The 22,345-nt window shown below is 40.9% G+C and overlaps 2 protein-coding genes across 4 annotated transcripts in view; one reads left to right on the forward strand and one right to left on the reverse strand.

Moving 5' to 3' along the window:
* Nucleotides 1-1,141: 1,141 nt before the first annotated feature.
* Nucleotides 1,142-12,002, reverse strand: snx18a (sorting nexin 18a). 2 transcript variants are annotated; one of them, XM_029510584.1, is made up of 3 exons: nt 11,400-12,002; nt 10,095-11,327; nt 1,142-2,618 (listed from the first exon to the last, which is right to left on the reverse strand). In XM_029510584.1, exons 1-3 carry the CDS (start codon nt 11,578-11,580, stop codon nt 2,365-2,367), a joined length of 1,668 nt encoding a protein of 555 aa, XP_029366444.1. In that variant the 5' UTR covers nt 11,581-12,002; the 3' UTR covers nt 1,142-2,364. The 2 variants fall into 2 exon arrangements, with proteins under 2 accessions (XP_029366444.1, XP_029366443.1); XM_029510583.1 differs by having other exon boundaries at nt 10,095-11,998.
* Nucleotides 12,003-17,218: 5,216 nt separating this feature from the next.
* Nucleotides 17,219-22,345, forward strand: part of LOC115048813 (ADP-ribosylation factor-like protein 15) — an 86,380-nt gene continuing 81,253 nt past the window's right edge. The window contains exon 1 of one of the 2 annotated variants that reach the window (XM_029510587.1): nt 17,219-17,596. In XM_029510587.1, coding sequence (XP_029366447.1) covers nt 17,585-17,596 — 12 coding nt within the window. In that variant the 5' untranslated portion in view covers nt 17,219-17,584. Of the gene's footprint in view, nt 17,597-20,885; nt 20,969-22,345 lie in introns of those variants that run through there. The other variant, XM_029510586.1, reaches the window with a different exon arrangement.

Raw genomic sequence — 22,345 nt, forward strand, 5'->3', positions numbered from 1 at the left:
CCAAGCAATCCTACCAAAGCTTTTAGTGTCCATTAAACATAAACAGTTTTGTATAACAGCGTCTGCCACATAAGTAAATACAATATAAATAGAATGATCAAATATCAAATCAAATGGCATCTGTATTAAGCTCAGTTGCTGTATGTGTACTGTTAATAAGCAAATATTAGCATTCTTATGTTTAGCTCAAAGCTCTGCTGTTCCTCATGCAGCCTCACAGAGCTGCTAGCACGGCTGTGGACTCTTAATGTTGTTGCAAGTAAAAGGAATTTGCATCTGTGTCTTAATGCGTAGTTAATGAATTCATTTTCTGAGGGATTTCAGGAAATGAATTTATTAAGTTCACATCAAATCACTAAAGTTTGAGACAATGTTTCATTGCGTGATATCACAATATATTTCCTAAATTGGTTTGTTTGCTTTCTTTCTCTTTCTAGCTTTCTCGTTCTAGTTTCAAGCAGAGATACTCCTGTGGGAACGAATTATCATAACATATTTACAGAGCAGGGTGTTTGAAAGATGCAATCTAATCTTCTGTTCATCATGATGTTTGTCAAACTGGATTCCCATCAGGCATTGCCTCAAGATAGTACACAATCAGCCCACATTAAATGAAACTGTTGACGTGAACAGGGAGAATTTTTCCAGCAAATCAGGCCATCTGTGCACGGCGCCACTGAATAGACCTGCACTGCATCTTCGTTATCTTGGCTAAAGGGGGTGACAATGACAGCTAATGAAAACCTCTCCCAGCTGTTTTTGACCTTTTCCTGTTCAGTAGGTGTTCACTGTCATCTGCTCTGGCACTTTTAACAGTGGCTGATATCCCAGATGGCTGGCCAGGCTCTACGCTGTCAGCAAATCCACAAGCAGAGCAGAAGCTCAGCATGAAACACTGACACGGCAGACCAGTCCTCGGGGGAATGTAGCTAAGGAGACCCGCAGATGCATACATTTCGTCTTGTGGCCACCACACAATGGTAAGGTGAGTATCTTGGGCATTTTCATGGTTGATTAATCAATCCAGCAGTCAGCACATGCGATTTCCTTTGGATTTTTCACAATAATCAAACATATTTGGTCTAATCAAATGCACATCACACAAAATAAAGAGTAAAACCCTCAGAGCCAACAAACAGCATCTTGTGAAGGGGGAATTTATTTTGCATCTCTGCTTCTACATGAATTTCTTCATGACGCAATCAATATCATAAAGGTCAAAAACAGCAGAACCATCTCGATGTGGGCTATTAAAATAATAGCATTAATAAAACAGGTGAGGAACCCTCTACCGTCTAACAGCCCGCCGCTGAACACTATCACAAAACTAAACCTGAAAGCCTGCATTTCATCAACACAACTTCAGGTATCCCAGACAATATGTGTGCATTATACTCGTCCTTTGAAATCGGCAAGCTCACCCAAATCAGCACCAGTGCTGGCTGTGCCAAACGTAAGGCATGGGTTCCTATTGTCAAAGCAGGTAATCCTCTCTAAATCCTGATTCTGTCACACTGTGTGTTGAAAATCAATGCTGGAGCCACAGAGGCACAAAAACAGCACAATTGGACAATGTTTTCTCCCATAAAACGCACAGTGATCTTCTTCTCTTTTTCCAAAGATTTCAGAATTTGTCGCTTTTTAAAAACAAATAGAATATATTTCAACATATACATCATATAAAGTGTTTTTAGTAACTAGTAACAAAAAAGACCAGAGAGACATAATCAGAAGGCACAGCGAGACAGTGGTGACAGTGGCTGCTCAACAAGGAGAGTGTAAACATTTTAGCCTGTTTGCCCGAGGACAGAGAGAGAGAGTGAGAAAACAGGAAGGTCTTGAGTTTTTCCAGAAGGCAGTGTGTTTGCTGCTGAAGCTCTTGGATTGGCAGTCACTTAAAAACAGTTGTTGTAAGGCTAAAAACACTTGATATATGAAATTCTTCATCGAGTAAGCAGCAGCAGTTAAAAAGCTCTCTCTCTCTCTCTCTCTCTGCAGGTTGTTACATTGATTAAAATTTTAGCTCACCCAAGCAGTGCAACATCATTATCATTGATTCTCATAAGACCTAAAGGCAGAACAGCTTTGTTTGTATTAAGTTGGCCAAACCTTATTTAATTACACGTCTCTTAAATATCGACCCGGTCCCCAAACATTTGTGGCCAACACACACACAACCCTGAATATGGAATTTTGTTATTACTGGAGTTTAATTTCCTTGCATGTCCCTCCCTGCTGGATGAGCAGCATTTATCAGCATGTAGTGTTGGCTGTTGTCTGCCAAAACTCCACTGGCTGCCTAAGAGAGAGGTGCAGATCATAGATAACGCAGGTCTGAACCAACCAGCTGAGGCCAATGATCTGTTAGGCGTTGTCGTATTTCTGCAGGGCCTCCTCCAGCTTCCCTGTGATCTTTTGGAAGAAAGAAATCTGCTGCTGTAGGTAATGCTGCATCTGCGCCTTAAAGTCACGCACACGAATCTGGTGGAAGTGCTGTATCTCAGCCAGCGTAGCACAAGAGATGATGTTACAGCGCTCGTTGATGCCCTCTGCCTGCATCCCGTCCATTTTGCCCTCCTCCACATGCTTATGGCTCTCTTTCACCTTCGTTAGGGCCCCTGTTTAGAGACAAAGAGCAGGAATTTAGATCACAATCAGAACTATGCGTCCTTTTGGACTGCTCCCAGAGGACGAATGATCTATTGAGAGGGAAGCACTAAAATGATTCATTTAGCAGTCAAATTAGAACTCTTCCACATGCAGTCTAATAGGACATGACTTCATAGTCACATAAAGTTAACGTTCACTCGAGTCTAAGTGTGTTTTCACCTTTGTGGAAAAGACAACAGATTTAATCTTGGTAAATCTATAACTTCTTCAGGGAGTGTAGACTTTTGGCATGAACAGTTTGTTCCAGACTCCCTGAGAACTAGAGCCACATCTGTGCCTATAGTTAGAAAATGTGAGGGGCCAGAGCTAAAAATATCTATTACATACAACTGTGTCACTTCAAAGCCTTTTGTAAAACAACCTTTTAAGGGGATTTTTCTCGGAGGTTTGATACCATCTACTGACGTTGTTTGCAATTCCAAGGACATCATTTGAACAAGGGCAGCAATGCCTACTAAGTCAGTCTTTTTTGTAATATTTAGCCTGCCTTTTAATGATGATTAAAGAAACTTTCCATGTAGCAGTAAGTATTCAAACATTGTTTAGCAGTCGTATTTAGACTGTGTGGCATGGATGCTAAAGTTGTGTAGAAAGAGCCGTTTGTGGATTTAACCAAATTTACATTCCCACAACAGATGCTATACTTGTCATCGCATACAGCTTTCAATTAAATTTGCTAAGACACTGGTTAGTCCTCACTTGAAAGCAAGGGCATTTTTAAAAAAAACGTGTGACCAGTAAAGCACCAATCCCACCTCATGCATGCAAGTTAAGGAGATCAGCTAATTGTGGTTTTGGTTGAACAAAATAATTGATCAAGAAATGACAAAAACGTCAATGTTCGATGTTTTCTATTTTGGTATTTTATCTCTTCTGTTTACAAGATATTTCATATCATTCACATAATAGGTGCAGTCATTTAGAGGTTATTGATGCAGGGTCTCCACTACTATATGACACAAACCATACCTCACTAAAAGGAAACTTTGCATAGCACACTCATTCTGCGAGTGTCATCATCGTCAAAGCAAAGTGGCTTCACTGCTGGAAAAAACTGCTTGCTGCTGGTGCTGTGGTGGACCTTTGTGGGCCAGACATTTTCCACCATGACAACCGTCACTGCTGCTGCTAACTTTACAATAAAGAAACACAATGTAGCTGAGTTTTGCTTGATGACATATAAGCCTTCAGCCATTTTGGTGGCAAAAAAAAAAAAAAAAATTAGCCTCCAACTTTCCAGACAGATGGTTGGATGGGAGCAGAAAGCAGGGTCATAACACCAGGAGCTCATGACAGGCAACGCATCAAGCAGCTGTCATTTTTTTTGACTGGCCGAAGGAATAAATGTCATGAGCAATAAGTACAAAGCTGAAATGCAATAGAAGCTGACAGGATATGACCTTATGTCTGAACTTACTACTTAAAGAGATTTGCATGCCAAAGCTGCGAGCAAAGAATGCCAGACACCTTGGTTAGCATGGTAACAAAAATGTCACAAAATTATGCCAGCTTAAGCTATTTCTAAATGACTCAGGGCTTTAGTCAAACATTATTGATTTTTAAGGCAAAGGTAAGTAACTTCAAAATGTTTCCACTTTTTATAATTAACAGTGTAGCCATTTTAAGCAAACACGGGCCACAGTTCAACGCTTTCTTGTTCCAAATTGTCAATCCTGTGTGTTTGTGTTTCAGCTAGGTTTGTTTAACACAAGCTGTCGCCCTGAAATGTTTAAAACAAAACTTGCGAGAGATTTATCTGTCCCATGTATGTGTTAATAATATTGATTGGCTCACTACTTACACAAAAACCACCAGTGACGCATTATGGTACTGTGACATGCAGTTCCCATACAATAATATGTGGTAATATGAGAAGAACTGATTTCTGACAAGCATAACCAGCTAACAGACAATGTAATGCTCCGACTTGGCTTTAGGGTGGGTGTGAAGAAAGAATGTGATTTGTTACCGCAAGGTGTTTGTTTCCTGAAACACCACAGAAGTGCTGTTTTGTACTGTTTTGGTTTCTGTAGAGCTTGAAATTTCTAAATATTCTCTTATAACCACTTTCTTTACAAAACACAACACTCAATCTGTAAGGCTATAAATTAAAAGAGCTAAAAATACAGAGCAAATAAATATGCTGACAAAATCCCCCTGCAAAGACATCTCTTCCCCTTTCCTCAAATCTGCCTAGTTTGCCTTCTGGCTCCCTCAAAAGCTTTTTGACCCAGATCTTTGAAAATCTTCTAATGCACAACAGAGAGAACATGACAGAAAGTAATGCATAGATGGAGCCGTGGAACTGAGGGGTGGGGGGAAAAAAAGCAAGACAGGAACAAACACAGCTGTCCAAAGATTTAAATGCCAGTCCCAAAGGTGTTTGCTGTACCTTGAAGGCCTCGGCCTTCCTGTGTTTTAATTGCCTGCTAATGGACTAAAGAGGAATAACTGTAACCTAGCTGACTTCATGAAGACAGTGAGAGTTCAGTCATAGAAGATGGTGCCAGAAAACCCTAATATGCAGAGCCACATGTTTTTCACAGCTGCATTGCAGGCCTGCTACAAAAAGGAAAGTAACAAGACGCTGCCGAGGTGAGATCAAGTGGCTTTTTTTGTTGAAGCAACAGTTGAAAACCTTAAGATATTTCACTTAGCATCACATATGAAATCAACAAATCCCAACATTTGTGCAGCAAAACAGCTAATGTTCGTTTTGTGTTTATGGGGTTATTTCTGCTCAATTAGTAATTGAAATAATTAACTCATTAAATCATTGTAGTTATATCCAATATTCCTTTACTGTACTTGTACTTGTTTAAGGGTAATTATCAAGTTGAACAAATCCAACATGTTGAACCCTTTCAGCCATAAAAAACATTAAATTATAAATTTCTTCTTCTTATTATTATTATTATTATTATGTCAAAATACCAACCATGCCTATATAGACATATATATGATTGGAACTATATACTACACATTGTAAGTTACAAAACATTTTTAGTATGTTGAAGCATTCATTACAGGGTTCATCCACTTTGACTTTACAGTGGGTGTAATCTCCAATTTCACCAGTACAGTTACTGTTTAAAAATTATTAAGTAATGCTGTATTACATTTTGTACAAATCTTTGCTTCTGCTACTAAATAACTAACTGAAAAATTGTGGAGCTACATAATACTGTAAATTAGAATTGATGTGAATTTGAGGTACATGGCTATTGTATAGTGAATAATCAGGTTTGCAGCTGACACTACAGAGTCTCATCATAAACAAGAAAATGATTGCCTCTGAAGAAATCCTCCCTGGGTGTACGGAGGTGGCAGCCAGCCCTCCTGGGCTCAGTAGAGGCAGCCACAGCTATTACGTAATCTCGGGTTACACAACACCAAGATACTGCCAGCCTGTGACCTGAACACCCAGCAGCAATCCCTGTCTCATCACTCCATCACCTCGGCCATCCATTTATACATTAGAGGACTTTTCAATATCCTGTAACAATATATCAGACAGACGCGTGTCCCTTTGTGCAGAAGTGTCAGCTGAAAAGGCTGCATCAGCAGGAAGACCTGACATTCTTGCAAATAAGTTCTTTCCTGTCACTTGGCTACCATTGTTTTATCAGTTCATGTGATGATAAGACCGCGATGACATCAGACAAAACAGCTCCTGCTGACATGCTGGACTGATACAACAAGGTTGACCAGTCCAAAACAGATTTAACAACTTAATCAGTTGTTAACTTTAAATGAATCATCACCTCGGCCATCCATTTATACATTAGAGGACTTTTCAATATCCTGTAACAATATATCAGACAGACGCGTGTCCCTTTGTGCAGAAGTGTCAGCTGAAAAGGCTGCATCAGCAGGAAGACCTGACATTCTTGCAAATAAGTTCTTTCCTGTCACTTGGCTACCATTGTTTTATCAGTTCATGTGATGATAAGACCGTGATGACATCAGACAAAACAGCTCCTGCTGACATGCTGGACTGATACAACAAGGTTGACCAGTCCAAAACAGATTTAACAACTTAATCAGTTAACTTTAAATGAATACTGAAGCCAACAAGAACATTCATCTCTTAGAAGCACTGCAGGGAAGATGAATATTGCCACACTCAGTATGTGTATCAACAAAAACTTTCAATGACTGAATTTCCATATTTACTTGACAGCTAAAGACAGCTTCTGGTGTGGAAGATGCATAAATAAATGCACTGCAATGAACACAGTCAAAAATGCAAATATTCAAACACAATTCAACACTGCTTCCGTAGCCTTCTCTTCAGCTTTCATGAAATGGGTTCCCTTCCTCTTTTAAGAGAGAATAACACCTAATGTTGCGAAGACGAAAAATAAAACAGTACAAGAACAGAGGCACTGAAGTTCAGTAAGTTCTTCAAAGCCAAGTTAAATGTGATTTCAGTGTCATGTGCTTGCAATGTCGCTGCAAAGCTGCACAGTAATAGATTGTGGGTTTCCCTGTAAAGGTGAAGATCAATAGGGTGATGTTCAACGCTCCATTGTGGGAAGCTCACATTTCCATGGCCACTTCCATGGAGACAAATAGAAGTGTGTCTGGAGTCTGAGGTCCCAGTGAGACAGATTCTAGGAGCTAAAATTGGAATACAGCTGTTGATAAGACTGATAAAGTAGTGACACGTTTCTCCTTGGAAACAACCACGATATGACTACAGACCACCCCCAGACAAAGCCTATACAATGGGAGCACTGACCAAGCTGGTTTATCTCAACCTGGTCTTTTAAAGCTGCCAGGGCCACAATTTATTTTGTCTTAAAAACTTGATTATTGTCTACCTTAGGACTGATAGATCCCTGGAGTTTATGACAACAAAGGATGGGGCCAGACCTCAATTCAGGTGTCTAACAAGGAGAAGACAGCAATAACCATCAGTTCATAATAGAATAATAATGCTTGTAGATATTTCCTTCAGATATTCAGGAAATGAGGAAAGGCGTATTAAATCAAAAATTGGGTGGAGAGGCTTAAACAGAAATGGAAAAGGAAATGTTTTACTGCAAAAATGAGTGTGAGAGGAAGGCAAAGGGAGACCAAGGTCCAAACGAAAGCCCAAATTCACAAAAACAACTTGGTTTGTGTATCTTTGAGCTCCTAGCTGTAAATTATTGTACCCATACAGCGATAAGCTGGAATGCAATGTTTGTGGCTTCAATTATCGATGCATATTCTTCTAAATTTTGTAGTGTGAATGGCAAATACCTCTGCCATGGGTATTTGCATTTAATGGTCCATGGGACCAGGTAACCAATTAGTGTAACAAGCAGCCATTCAGTTGTCATGAACAGGGAACTTATTCAATGTAATGCAGGCACATCAACTGTTCCAGTATTGCGTCATAAATACAGCCTCAGGCAAATAAGCGTACAGGGACACAACAGACCTTGTAGCACAAGTGATTATACAAAGCTTCTGATTGCACTGCCTATTTAGCAGGCTAACTTACGTGAATTGGCGATTTTGTCTTTGACTTTTCATGTAAACAGAAATAAATTAGGGAAAGCAACTTAGCTTGTCTAATGATAAAAGAAAAAAAGTATAGATTGTATTAAAAAAATTGCGGCTAAAGTGATTTTAGATTCAATATGCGACACGTACTTTTGATCTACTGCATGCCCATGGCTTTTCTTTTAGCTTTCTTCCGAGGCTGCCATAGAGATGAAGTTTCAACACAATCTGTCGTCTTTTCTAAAAACTGTGCCTGCAGCAAGGTTTTCCATGTGGTGTATCAAATCAGAGTCCTTATCATGGAATTGGGCTGGGCTTATCACAGCGGTCTGCAAAAATAGCTGTGTCACCTTATTTGAGATGCGTGCGACCTACGTGGCAAACTTGATTAAACTGTGAAGTTTGTGTTCTAGTGCAGCCTAAACACAGTCTGCCTTGTTTCCCCTGTGTCGTCTATTGTGGACTTAATGGGCCTAGTGTTTATGGGCGACCCAAATAATAAATCAAGATATCCACAGGGCAGTGAGGAGTTAACACGTGCAACCTGCACACTCCTAACCTTAACTTTTGAGTCTCTTTCACAAGTTCTGGATGGAAAGTCAGCTTCTGGGAACCATAGTCCTGGTAAATGAAATGTGGGGCTACAGCACTTGTGGATGAGAAGATGAATTTCTCCTCCATCTGATTTTAGTAAGGCACAGCTCTGGAACTGAACCTAATGCATGAATGAGATGGATTAGTTCACATCATCTTCTAATCTTGTAAGTGTATGTAGGGCCCATGACCTATATGGTATCCAAGTTACTGTTGCAGGTACGATTCTCAATCATCCAGCTGACAGTGATTGTAAAGATTTATATTTAGTCAAATTTACAGATACCTACTACTGTATTAATTATTTAATTAAAGTACGAGGACACAGGCATGTTCTGAAAATAGGCAGTGACTGATCACAGGGGAAGAACAGCTCGGTTTGAGTAGCATGTTTCCCTTAGATTATCATTTTTTCTTCCTCAGATCACCAACTGTGCCCCATTCTCACGATTGGTAAACAGCTGTGAAGCTTCTGTCTATACACAAGTGATACATTGCCATGCCTCTTGCATAACAGTGTTGCCCTTGTGAGCACGACATTTTGGCACATAATGAGAACAATCACTGGGTTTGGGTCATGTAGGAGGATGGCCTTGATTATGCTAACACTGACTTACTCTACAAAGACTACAGAACATGTGAACAGTCATTTTGGTTATGTCAGCTGTGTTGTCTGTAATCCAAGGTAGGGCTGATATCTAATACTTCATCAGCCGTGAAAAACCAAACACAGCTAAACTGGTGCTGCCCATGTGAAAGAGCAGATTGAACAAACAGGGCGACTGCATGCAAAACACGTCTCCGGTGCAAACTCTGATATTTGGTTTGCAAAGTGTCACTAACTATGAGTGTAACCCAACTGCTCTCTGCCGCTGTCAGGTTTGACAAATCCAATGAAAACCGCACTTGGTAAATAATGTTGTTTATCTTGTTACAGCCTGAAAACACATTTCTTTCTGTACTTTAAAGCCAGTTGAGTGAACCTGCCAAACCTGTGGTGAAAAGACCAGTTTGGAAACTGGCTTTATGATTCCACAGGTGCAACGTTTTTTAAGTAATGATTTTGTAACTACAACTCAAGGGTTATGAAACATTTCAGCACACATGCCTTACTGAGATTTAAATTGCATGATAAGCCTGGGGTTTATGGTGATTGTGTAGCCTTCATTTAATTCAATTAAACTGAATTTAATTGTAATAACGCTCCAAATGTCATGAATGAAAAGACACAAGAAATAATGAAGTGGGCCCTGGTGAGCTCCTGTTAAGGCAACTTTATACAAAAAGGTAAATCAGTTAGTGGAAAAGTGTGTTTGACAGTGTGATTGTTTTACCTTTCTGAACATGAATGATATCTGGGTAGTTTGCCAGGTGTCCTTGGTAAAGAGCTAACAAATCCATGATCGGGTCAAGATCCTTGCCGGGCTGCTCGGCGAAATACTCTCCGATGGCCTCATAAGCGTCCCCGGTGAAGGAGATAGCCTGGTTGAGCCCAGCAGAGTACACCTGCTGGTCCATTTCAAACGCTTGGCTGAGGACCTTGAACGAGAAGCCCACTCTCTGATACTCCTTCTTAAAACCACTGATTTGCTTGCGGGCGAACTCATTGACAGTGGCACTGAGCTGCAAGGTGCTGTCGTCCATCCTTTTGGTGAAAGTCTTGAACCCATCAATTTTGCTCTCGACCTCCTGGAAGTCGAGCGGAGCGGCTGGAGTGCTGATAGTGAGGAAGAAGTTAGCTCCGACCATCTCATCCTTCTCAGCCTTCCTCTTTCCCTGCTTCCAGGCCTTCTCGTCTGCGCTGTTGCAGGTCAGGAAGTGCTGGAAAACGTCGCACCTGGCCAGGACAGGGTGGCTGGTCATGTGGTTCATCCACCATATGAGGCCTTTTCTCCTCTTGGAGATGAAGTCCTCCTCAAAGCGACCCGTGGCCTGCTTCTCCGGGATGTGTGGCACTGAGATGACAGGAAATTTCTCCACCAGCCGAGCATACAGCCAGTCAAAGTGCTTATACCTCCTGTTCACCTGGTTTTGCGTGTGGGTGGGGGTCAGCTTGTAGGAGATGTAACTCTTCATGCCCTTGAACTTGGTCTGTTTAGTGGGGTCATCGATTGCACAGGTGAACGGGTAGGGGTTCTCCTGCCACTCGGGGCCATACTGACCCATCACCACGCAGATCTTGTCCCCATCCTTCACAAAGCCCGAGGCCTCCCCCAGGACAAACGCCTCTCCCCCTGACTTCACAAAGGTAGAAAACCTGTTCAGGTTTCTGCTGACTGTGGCTGAGCTCTTGGCTTGCTGTGCGTTTCCTCTGGACATGGAGGACGTGGACACTCTGTAGGTGGACGGGCCATTGCCTTCAAAGTCATGATAGCGTCCCCCGACAGTGCCCGGCTCGTCCGCCACAGTCGAGCTGTCGTCCCAGTCATCATCCCAGTCATCGTCACTGGCCTGGCAGGCCGGCTGCTGCCTTTGCAGCGGAGCGGCTGGGAAAGCGGTGAAAGCAGGAGGAGGAGGTTTGGAAAAGTTCTCGGCGTTGTTTGGAGGCGCGTAAGAGCTGTCAAAGCCTCCGGGCGGGATGTTGGCGTATCTGGAGTTCGGGTAAGTGTCGCCAGATGTGCTGCAGCTGCTGTTGTCGCTCCGCAGGATCTCCACGTAGGACGCGGGGAACAATCCCCTCTCTCCCCGGCCGTTCAGCCCTTCGAACCAGCCCTCGATGTCCTGCTCGCTGTACAAAGTTACGATTTCGTTCTCCTTCACCGACACCTCTCCGGGGTTTTCGGAGTTGAAGTCGTACAGCGCTCTGGCTCGGAGCGCCATGATCTCCCCCCCCCCTCCTCCCCCTCACCCCTCACCAGGACAGCGGGCTAACTTCAGGCTGGCCGGCCGGGACAGGAGAGAAGCGCAGCGGGCAGCCGGGCTAGCTCAGCCAGCCCACCAGAAACTACTCCCGAAATCCGAGCAACGCACAAACTTCTCCCTCCCCGAAGAAGAAAAGGGCGCTTTTTCTTATCCGTCTCTGCACGCCGCCTGCCTCTCGATCGGACGTGAGCGGAGGCTGCGGCGCACGGAACCGGAGAGAAGGTGTTTATTTTCCGCCGCAACAACACCGACCAGAGCCCCGTCCAGGCGGTCCGACCGGAGCTGGACGCTTTCTGCCTGCACACGCTGCGCAGCAGCAGCACGTCGACCAGGCTGGATAATCGAGGGTGGAGCAACAAGATGCAGCAATCCGCCCAGACAACACAAATCAACTGATACATCACAGCTCCTCTGGACTTGTTGAGTGCTTCCTGGAAAGAGGTCAGCCTCACCAGCCTGGGAGTGTGTGCAAAAGCCTCCAAAACGTTGTGTAAAGATACAACATGCATTTTGTAATGTATTAAAGCAGGATTGGAGTTTTAGGATTATATTTATAGTCTATTAAATCAGATGGCCCAGATTCAGTGTTTGGTCAATTGAACCCCACAAATATAACCCCGGACAGACTTATAGTTTACACCTAGCAGGAACCAGCAAACATTAACCTAAAAAATCCATCAACAAAGTAACACAGATTGTTATTTCAATCTTATCAACTATTTTATCCAACTCACTAATTATTGTAATTTTCCAGGAAGATTAGAAATCTGATTTGTTTCATTCATACCACAAATGCGTTTTAGTTTTTTTTTTTTTTTTTTTGTAATCTACAGGATCTGATGTCAGCTGGGCCTAAATTTCAGCATGTGTCTGAATGTCTCAGAAGAGTATTTCTACATCTGATTTCCAAAAAGGCAATTGCAAACTCATATCTTTCAGAATACTGCGTCAGCATCCTCAGTGATGGCTACATCCCTAGACATCATGGAATTACACCCACAAAGATTAATGTAACACCAGGCCATGGCCAAGAGCTGAACAACTGAAATCAAGGGTTCAGGTCTCCTGAATTGAATTCTTCATATAATTATATGATTTAAATTACACGCAGTGAGCTTCGAATTCTATTTCAAAGCATTCTTCGCCTCCTACAGGAGAAGAATATTTAGCTCCTAATTTAAAATTTTCTTGAATTGTGAATCCAGTTCTGTTGAAAGGAAGTTTCCTTCCAAAGAAACTAATTAAATGCGTGGAATTTTGCCACGAGCGAAACACCTGACTTACCTTTCATCATCTGAAAGGTATGTCATTGAAAAAAAACCCTGACATCATTTTGACTGGTTAAAAATAACCCATAGTCAACACTCATATCCTTATGAGTTCATGTCAGGGTGGCAGAGCAGTCTAATATTAAATCCAAAGAGGTTTAATCAATGGATTTTATGAATTAGCAATTTAGCACACTGGCTGAAATCATGAGCAGGCAAACCATATTATGAACGCATTGCAGCTCTACAGTAATACGTAATGGTGTGTTTGGCAGCTGTTACTTTGTTATACCCAGCAAATAATTACCAGTTCAGTTCAATCTATATCATTTTTGTCCTACAGGAGAAAAATCTTGTTCCAGAGGCAGCACATAAGTATGAATAATTAGCACAGCAAAGACACAATTAGACAGGAAGTGTCTCCAGGTTATCTTAAATATTTAAGTATTTAATATTAGTATTAGTATTAAATATTTAATATATAAGTTTTTTTTCCCTGGTGGGAGAGTTTGTTTTTGGTGGAATGGTTTATTCATTGCTGATGTGCTGTTCCCGAATCAGATCTTTAACTGTTTCCTGTAATTAAAACAAAATAGCACACACTTTTAACAGGAATTGCACCAAACTGTGAAGATCTGTGAAGAGCTTCTAAACATTGGTAGTCACCATTATTGAATAAGTGCTTGTATATTATCATTACAAGTAATCCTTTAAATATACACAGGGATTAATATGCAAAACATCAACAACTCATCGTGTTTGTTGTCCTTTTGTTGTATTAGCAAACCACTGCCTTTGATAAAGATGATCAGGGCCAAAGGGCCAGAATGATGCCTTGCCCTTTACTCAGGCAGACACTGCCACCTTGTGGTTGTTTTGGGACATTGTTCCAAATGTGTTTATGAATTATCAGTTACCAACACGTTTTGGTAAAGCAATATTAATAATAGCGGTGTCACCCCTTATTATTGTGGCTGACGCCGTTGCAGCACAGCAAAAAGGTTCTGGGTTAGAGAACTGGTTTGCATGCAGGCATATGTGCCGATCCCTACAGGGTCCTCCTGCTCCCTCCCACAGTCCAAAGGTTGGGTTAATTCATTACTCTAAATCAGCTATAAACGTGAATGTGAGTGTGAATGGTTGTTTATCTGATACATCTGCCCTGATATAGACTGGTGGCCTGTCTGCCCGTCACCGCCCTGACAGATAAGCAGTCGGGGTGTGCCAAAAAAATCAACTCTTCGCCATTCTAGCTCATTTATTATGATTCAGAATCGATTTAAAATGTCAACCGGCCCCGTCCTTGTTGAAGGCAAAGACGGTGTGTGTGGTCTAGTCTCTGGTTTAGTCTGGTCTGGTCCGATGTAGTCTCCGGAGGGGTGCGTCACCAGTGTGGTCTGGTTTGGTCCGGTCTAGGTCCTGGGGGGCGGGGCGCTGTTCCTTGTATTAGCCCAGTCCATTTACTCGTCACCAATTAACCAATTAATTTAGACGTGTTCAGGTGCCCACACCAGGAATCGAACCGCGCCCACTGCGCCTAAGTCACCACATTAATTAATTTATTTATTAATGAGGGCGTGACCCCTCCCTTGGAGCATGTTCATATGTACGTTCCTTTTGATTCGAGAAAAACAACAACAAACAAACCAAACAAACAAAAAAAAAAAAAAAAAAACGTTTATGTAAAATGTTGGCCAGTTCTTTGTTATTCCGTGTTTATAATGAATTCCTTTTTTGTGATCACAGATTTTATCGGGCTCTATTTACTGAATGCCTGGGAAGACCGAGCTTGACATGAGCTTCAGAGTGCAAGGTTTGCAAAATTATTAAGCGCTTTGCGAAGCCTTTTAAAAAATAATAAAAAAAAAAGAAAGAGACACTTTTATTTTTGTTATTTAAGCAATATGTGATAATGCTTTTATGCAACAATTCAATCTAAGCATGGATAAATGTTTAAAACTTAATAAATGTGAAAGACACTCTTTTCCATTTGTCATTCTGTCTTGCAAAGCAGACTGGCGTAAATCATAAGGATCCTTTTCACACCTATAGCTTGAAGCAGAAATCATTATGAATCAAATCCTTTTGAATTGAAAATCGATTTTGAATCAAATCATGGCCCCAAAAATTGGAATCGAGTTGAATTGTGAAAGAGTGAAAGATTCCCATCCCTAATAAGCAGTATAGATAATGAGGTGTGATATTAATTATAAGATTAGATTTCATATTTGTTCCTGAAAATTTTTTCACCCAAATTTAAGCAGTGGCTTTGAATTCAATATGAAATATGACCTTTCATATGCAGGTGGATGGCTGTTTAATTATATAAAACATGGAATCATGGAAATCATTAAAGCTAAGCAGAGCTAGACCAGGCTTCAACCACAGGGCTGGCAGTGTCAAACTCCCCTTGACCATATGTTAAAGTGTCCTTGAACTGGACTTTGAACTCAGTCTTTTTTCAAATGTGTAACCGTCTGGGGAAAATATTTCAATGGTTTTGGGCAAATAACTGTAATTTGTTGTGGAGGACACTCGACCATCAGAGACCTAGGCCACCAGAGGTCTCTCTTTTCATGTTCAACTGAGTCATTTAATCAGATGAAGAGATGATTTATTTACACATTATGCTATATTCTGCATAATTAAATGAATAAATAAATCAAAACCCAGTTAATTAACAGTCTCCATCCATGTTTGAGCTGTGCAGAGGACGTCCAGTTCACCTTCCTAACTCACTGTGTTCAGACTTTCTTCATAGCACAGCATATGAGATACTGTGGAGTGTAGTCTCCAGGGATCAGGAGTCACTTCAGTATGCAGCTTAAATTACATTAAGAGACTTGTGATTAATATTGTTCCACTAATCATTAGGACACCATGAATTTCTGCATGAAACAAATTGCTTTGTTCGGACCTAGTGTTAGCCCTCAAATTCTTGTTTTTTCCTTTCTGAGATAATGGCTTTCCATGACTGAATGGGGATTTCTGTGCTGCAGAAGGCAGTACAAGGAACGGAAGTCAGTTTTGTGATAAATTTATTCCTTTCCTACAAAGAATGACACTTTGTATAACCTGTCCTGGAAGTGTAAACAAATCCAGGACGACACTTGATACAGACTAACATATCACAGGGTTTTTTTCCTACCTCTCCTTTACCCACCCTCTGTGACATCTGTGGTAAGGCCTTCGTGCTTCAGAGGACCCAGCCCTTGACTTTGAACTGTGTTTTTACTCAGTGTCATCCCCTTTCATTCATTATGTATTGTGCAATGCATTATTTCTGAGGTCATTGCATTTTGTGCTGCTTCAGACTTGATAATGCTGTGGAAAACTGCAACTGTATGAGAGCAGGCCAAAGTTATATTTTATGGTTTGGTGTTATTCATTCATTCATCTTCTACTGATGTTCCATTTCCGGGTCCAAATGGAGCAAATCCCAGCTCACATTGGGCGAGGACAGGTCGCCAGTCCTCAGCAGGGCCTGGTTTGGTGTTAGTTGTGAAAATTTGAAAGTATAAGCGATTGTGATCCAGTATAGAGACACCTAGTGGTGCAACCCATTTTAGCAAACTAGTTTACTGGGTTTTGGAAACTCGGATATTTATTTATTTTTTTTTAAGAATATATTATTTTTGTAGTACCCAATGTCTTTAATATCCTGAAAACATTTATTGGCTCTCACTGGTTTATATCTTAATATTTCATATTAAATTGTCATTCTTATCAATCAAATGTTATATTATTCTAAATGTTGCACTTGCCACCTTTATGGAAAGCAGTCAATCTGTATATGAAATGTGCTATAAGTAATTTATTATTATTCCATATAATATGCATAACCCTACATAGATGGCGCTAATGTTTATGGGAATAAATATTCTCATAGGCTTTGAGGGGAAATGCACGATGTTTCAGTCATGCTGCCATCTTCCCATGGAAATATCACTGCTACGGCGAAGCAATCCTCCCCCGTATTTTACGATTGATCAGTGTAGCTGTAATTCTATGACATCATCGATAAGGGGACGTGACAAAAGTCCTCTCTTCCACATGGTAATGAGAGAATAGAGTGTGCTGTAAGAATGGTAATAACATAACGAAAACACTACACACACCAAAAAAAGTCCGTTGTCCGGGTATTTCTAACTTAAGAGGCAGGAAACTTGATTCCGATGGCGGCAGTTTCGGCTCCCTGTCAGAATGAAAATAGCCTCCATGTGTTTGGTCACGTGACCACGCTACGTGCGCAAAAAGCGACGTGACGTGACGTAACGGTGTAGGCTTCGCTAGTTTCCTCAACCAAACACTGAACTGACACTGTGATTAAAAAAAAAAACTGGAAGTCAGTCGGCCGACGAAAAAGGGGGGCTGTTTATTCAAAACGAAGCAAACGAACCGAGCAACGTTTGTCTTTTTTAAAATAATTACTATCAAATCAAACTCACCGGCTGCTGGGTTGAAACTTGCCCCGACAGCGAAGAACGAGGCGACAAAACAAAACAAAACAAAAAAGATCCTGCTTGCAAACGAAGGCTAGTTTTTTTTTTATTTCGCTGCTGCTGTCGAAAGGCGGGGAATACAAAGCGACGTGTGTTTTTTTTTTTTTTTTGCTCTTTTTTGGGACTCCTTAACGCCAAAACGGGATTTCTACGAAGCCACTTTGTGCTGCTGTGCCTGGTAAACCATAGTACATGGATTATCTGGTGAGTAGACGAACCTCGGAGCCGACACGGGTCCTAACGTTTGGCTTCCTCCCCAGCTGGGCTCCCGGTCCGGCTGGTGCCGCTCAGGTGTGTGGCCGTCGGTGAGCCGGAGTATCGGCTGTTGTTTTATGCTAATATACCGGTCAGCCCGGCGGGAGCTAGCTCCAACTGCCCCCCCCCCAAAAAAAAAACAACAGTTTACTGTTTACGTGATAACTAGCGACAGCTTTCAACTCCTGGAAGCTAAAGAAGCTGTTTTGCTTCTTCAAAACACACAGTGTTGCTGCTGAGGATAAAACCGATGTGTGCTCCAGGTGTCATGGGGAATGAGACAATGCAAAAACTGTGCTGGTGTTATCATGTTTTTAGTTCATGTGACCGACAGAATAACTACAGTTCAGAACAGTTCACTAGCTTTGGCCTGGGAGATTATGGTCTTTGGGTGTTTGCCCACATTGTAGGGATGGGATGGGTGCTGCTGTAACAGTGCAACAATGGAAAGGAAGCTATAACTGAGGCTTTCCCTGGGAATATATAAAACCAGAGGGGGGAGTTCTCAGACATTGTGGTGTCATTTCATAGGAGGGGTGACTGAGCGAAATGCAGAGGAACTTGCACGCCCAGTGTTATCAGCTTGTTTATCAAGGGCCTCCCAAGATGTGGACCTAAAAGGAACTTCGAACTTCTGCTTCACCGAGACATCTTTTGAATTAAGATTACAAAGTCCTATCTGGCAATTGGCTATTGTGCCATAACCAGTACAAACTGATTCATGTCTAGCTTGTTTGTGGGTTCTGCCCTTGATGTTACTAATATTTGTGGGACCCAGTGGGGATCAAAAGGGCATATTCATTGTGGGCTTGTGCTATTCTGTAAACTTGGCAGATGTCAGTGGAAAGTTGTTTGTACCAAATGTAAACACACACATTGTCAGAGTACATTTGTGACATGAAATGAATCAAGCAAGTGTAAAATTTGCATACATATAGAGAGCTAAAAATCCAGTTTACATGCTCAGGGGATTTTCAGTGACAAACTTTCTTCTGTGGAAGCGCACAGCTGTACCTCCACAGACTGTTGGAGCACAGTGCTTGGCTGTCCTCAGAGGTCAGGCACTCAATAGGAGTTGGGCCTCCTTTTTTGCTGTGCAACATTGGAGACCTGGCACAAAACCCAGGCCACAAATATGTCACTATGTCTTCAATATAAATCAAAAGGAAAGTAGTCCGAAAAGAGGCCTATATGGGAAGTTAAGATGAACAGGAATGGAATTACATAAGTTTTTACACATTTTTGGTTAGTAGCATTGGTTTGAGCAATGACTGTAGCAAATAGCAGATGTGGCTCATGTTGGATTGTGATTTAACTGGCAATTTAAAGGTCTGAACGCTTGCCTGCTAAGCCTTGGGTTAAAAAAGACCATCCAAATTTCCAGCGCAGAGGAATTTGGCGCTAGCTGTTGCCATGGTGCAGTCTTACCAAATTAAAAGTAAGTGGTGAACTCTTAGGCCCTAACTTGTTGTATACTTAAGCAAAGAGGACACATTTAAGGTGCCGTGAGTGACACCAAACTATAGCTGTATTGTTAACTAATAAAGTGCATTCAGAGTTATTTTGTTTACAAATACTGTGACCCCTGCCATTGCCCGTAAAGATTTTGTGAACCTATGTATAAATGCATTATTTGTGTTTAGTTATGGCTGAAAGCACATTCTCAACCTAAAGGCTTGTTTGCAAAATCATGCACAACATTTGGCTTTGATAACCAGTTATTCTGCTAGACAAGAATAAAATCTCAGGTGCACTGACATTTCTGTTTCACATTTTTTGATGTTCTGCTCTTGAGGAATATAGATTTTTGATGTTTTACACAAAAGGAATACTTTTTTGTTTTTTAACAAAAAGAATTGATTTTGTGGAATTAGGATTGTGCCAAATACTCAGTAAAAAAAACAAAGCAGCAGGGGATGGGCTCAGACCATACGATATTAGTAGGTGTGACAGAAAAGAGCACAGGGCCTCATTTGCTAGTCGGCTGGCCCACACATCTACTAATCAGGAGGAGACAAGAGGAAACAATTGGGTACATTTTTTGCAGAGAAAATTAGTTAAAATTGTTTTGCAAGCTTTGTGAAGGAAGTGCTGTAAAGAAACGGATTAGTTACCTAACTGAATTAGTGTACTTAATTTTATTTGAATTCTTTGCATTTTTGTAGCTGAAAACAGATTTCTCCTGGAGAGTGGAATTTTGTCTCAGTATCTGGATCATACTTAAATCAGACTAATGTCAAAAACACTAACCAACTTGGTTGTCTATCTATCCATCGGTTGTGAATGAATAACTTTGAATAGTGACTGAGGAAAATGTCTGATACCTAAACCATTTCCTTTGATAGATTATGTATTAGCTACACAATGCTTAGATTAAAGCTTTTAATTGCATTTTGGAAAAAGCAGGCTTGCTTTTCCACACAAGCGGCAAGGTAATAATTACTTTCTTTTTAAAGATAGTCAACTGAATATAGTCTTTCCATATTTCTGAGGGAAAACATTTACGAGAACAGGTAAATGGTAAGAATCAACTGAGAAGTCAGCTGTCGTTACTATTAATAGGTTGCCAAACCAAAATGTCTTGCTAAACACCTGTTTTCGGTTACTTTTAAATTATTACCCATGCTGTCTGCCACCTGTTCACTCTGTGCCCTCATTCTGGTGTTGTCGTATGTAGAGACAAACAGTACAGAAACATTATAGTGCTCTATTTTGGCTGGTTGCATGTTGAAATTGTCAATTTTCTTCAATATTTATACTGTAAAGATGAATAGGTCTAATAATTATTGATTATACAAATATCCATATCTTAATATCCAATTATCATTTGTCCAGAAGTCTTGTAAGTACCTATCAAGGCCTTACAGCCTTAATCTGCAGTATTTGAAGAAGACTCTTTCACAAGACAAGTATTGGGTTAAACATAAAAGTTCCCCTTGTGAAACACAACTTGAAATTTGAGATCTTCTCTGGTGAGTTTCATTATACTTGAAGCGTTTTAGTATGAATTGCTGCTAGCAATGAGTAAATAGCTCACTGCATAATTAGTATTGTTCCATAGATTCATTGAGAAGTACATTGCAATTCAATACAAATAACATTTTGGAATAAAGCATTTCAAATAGTCATGCCATTGTTTATCTAGTTGGAACTGGGACCACACCCTTATGAAAGTAAATTGACTTTGTAGATGCTGGCATGTGTTTTTGTCTGTATTTCAGAACAGATCTCCAGTCCAAGGGCATGTAGCAAGCTATAGCAGATTGACATCTCACCACTGTAGCACAGGAAGTAGAGCTGATGGAAAGTACTTGGCAGCATGTGAGTGCAGTTTTTTCGCCTATGGGATACAAAGCCGGTGCTTTCCGATCAGGTTTGTCCTCTATCTGACTGTGATACACACATGGCTGATTCAGGCAGAGATTGCTGCCAAACACTCAAACAGAAATGACCTATTATATGAAGACAAACCACCAATGCTACCTAGCAAAATATGTGCACAAATATTAGGCTAATTATTTCATGATTTTTGGTTTGAATTGATAGGAGTTTGGTTAGTCAGGTTGGACTCAGTTCCGCAAACATCCCTTAGAGCTTCCAGCTGTGATCTAAAGTACCATTTCAAGCAGTGGAACAGCATTCCTGAACCCCTGTTGTTGCTTTACACCTGCCAGTAGTATGACAGCCAGGTTTTTATGTCTGTTAGAAAGCTCATTGCAGTGATTCCCCTGTGTCTGTGGAGAGTGCTAGTGAGTCAGCATCTAGAGCTGGAGCAACATTAGTGTTGCTGTTGTTGATAGATGGATATTTATGGAGTCTCACAATGCTATGATCATGACCAAACTCAGGCACTTTGAGTTCCTTATGTATTGACATTCATGTACTGACTTCCGAAGACGAGAACATTAGTGAACTGATTTTTGTAATGTGAATTGTATTTTATTTGCTTCACTTTCTCTTGGGACAGAGAAAGAAAAAAAACACAGCTAGTGTGTGGGGCCCTAAAAGTTTTTTCCACTCTTAGAAAAACAAATAAAAGCCTGGATAGCTGGAGGGATTTGTTGTCAGAAGTTTATCACTCTACTTGTACTCTATTTGAGGAGTTTTCAGACGGCTCCATAAAATATATAAACAAATGCTGTTTGATAATCAGAGCTTTATCAGTGACTTGTGTCTCTGAGATAACAATGTCTTGCTGACCTACAGTCAGGCTGAATGAGCTTGCATGGAATGCTTATGTGCTACTCTATTGCATGAGGTGTTGCAACATAAGAGGACTTTTTTTTAATGGAAGGTAGGAAGTCCTGGTTTGTGATACAAGTTTTACAAGTCCTACACAATCCTGAGCTGTGATTTTAAACAGAAATGTATTAACTTATCAATCTGGATTTACAAATTATTTAAAAAGATATTCCCATCCCTTTTATCTTAAGTACAAATATTATGTAAAGAAACAATTTATTCTACCTAGTAACATAAATTATTTCAGATAGATTGAACAGATTAATCCTACCTCTTTAGGCAATTGAGTAACAATAAATGAACAGTGTAGATTTGAAAATGTCTGACCGCTTGGCTAATGGCATTAACAAAAGCCAGTTGGAATCTGGGGCTATCAAACCTGGAGATGTTGTTTGAGGTTATTGCTTACATAACAGGTTTGACCAGTTATTAAATCTAAGGGCCCATTTCTGTTTT

The sequence above is a fragment of the Echeneis naucrates genome, chromosome 9, assembly GCF_900963305.1.
Source record: "Echeneis naucrates chromosome 9, fEcheNa1.1, whole genome shotgun sequence".
Lineage (NCBI taxonomy): Eukaryota > Metazoa > Chordata > Actinopteri > Carangiformes > Echeneidae > Echeneis > Echeneis naucrates.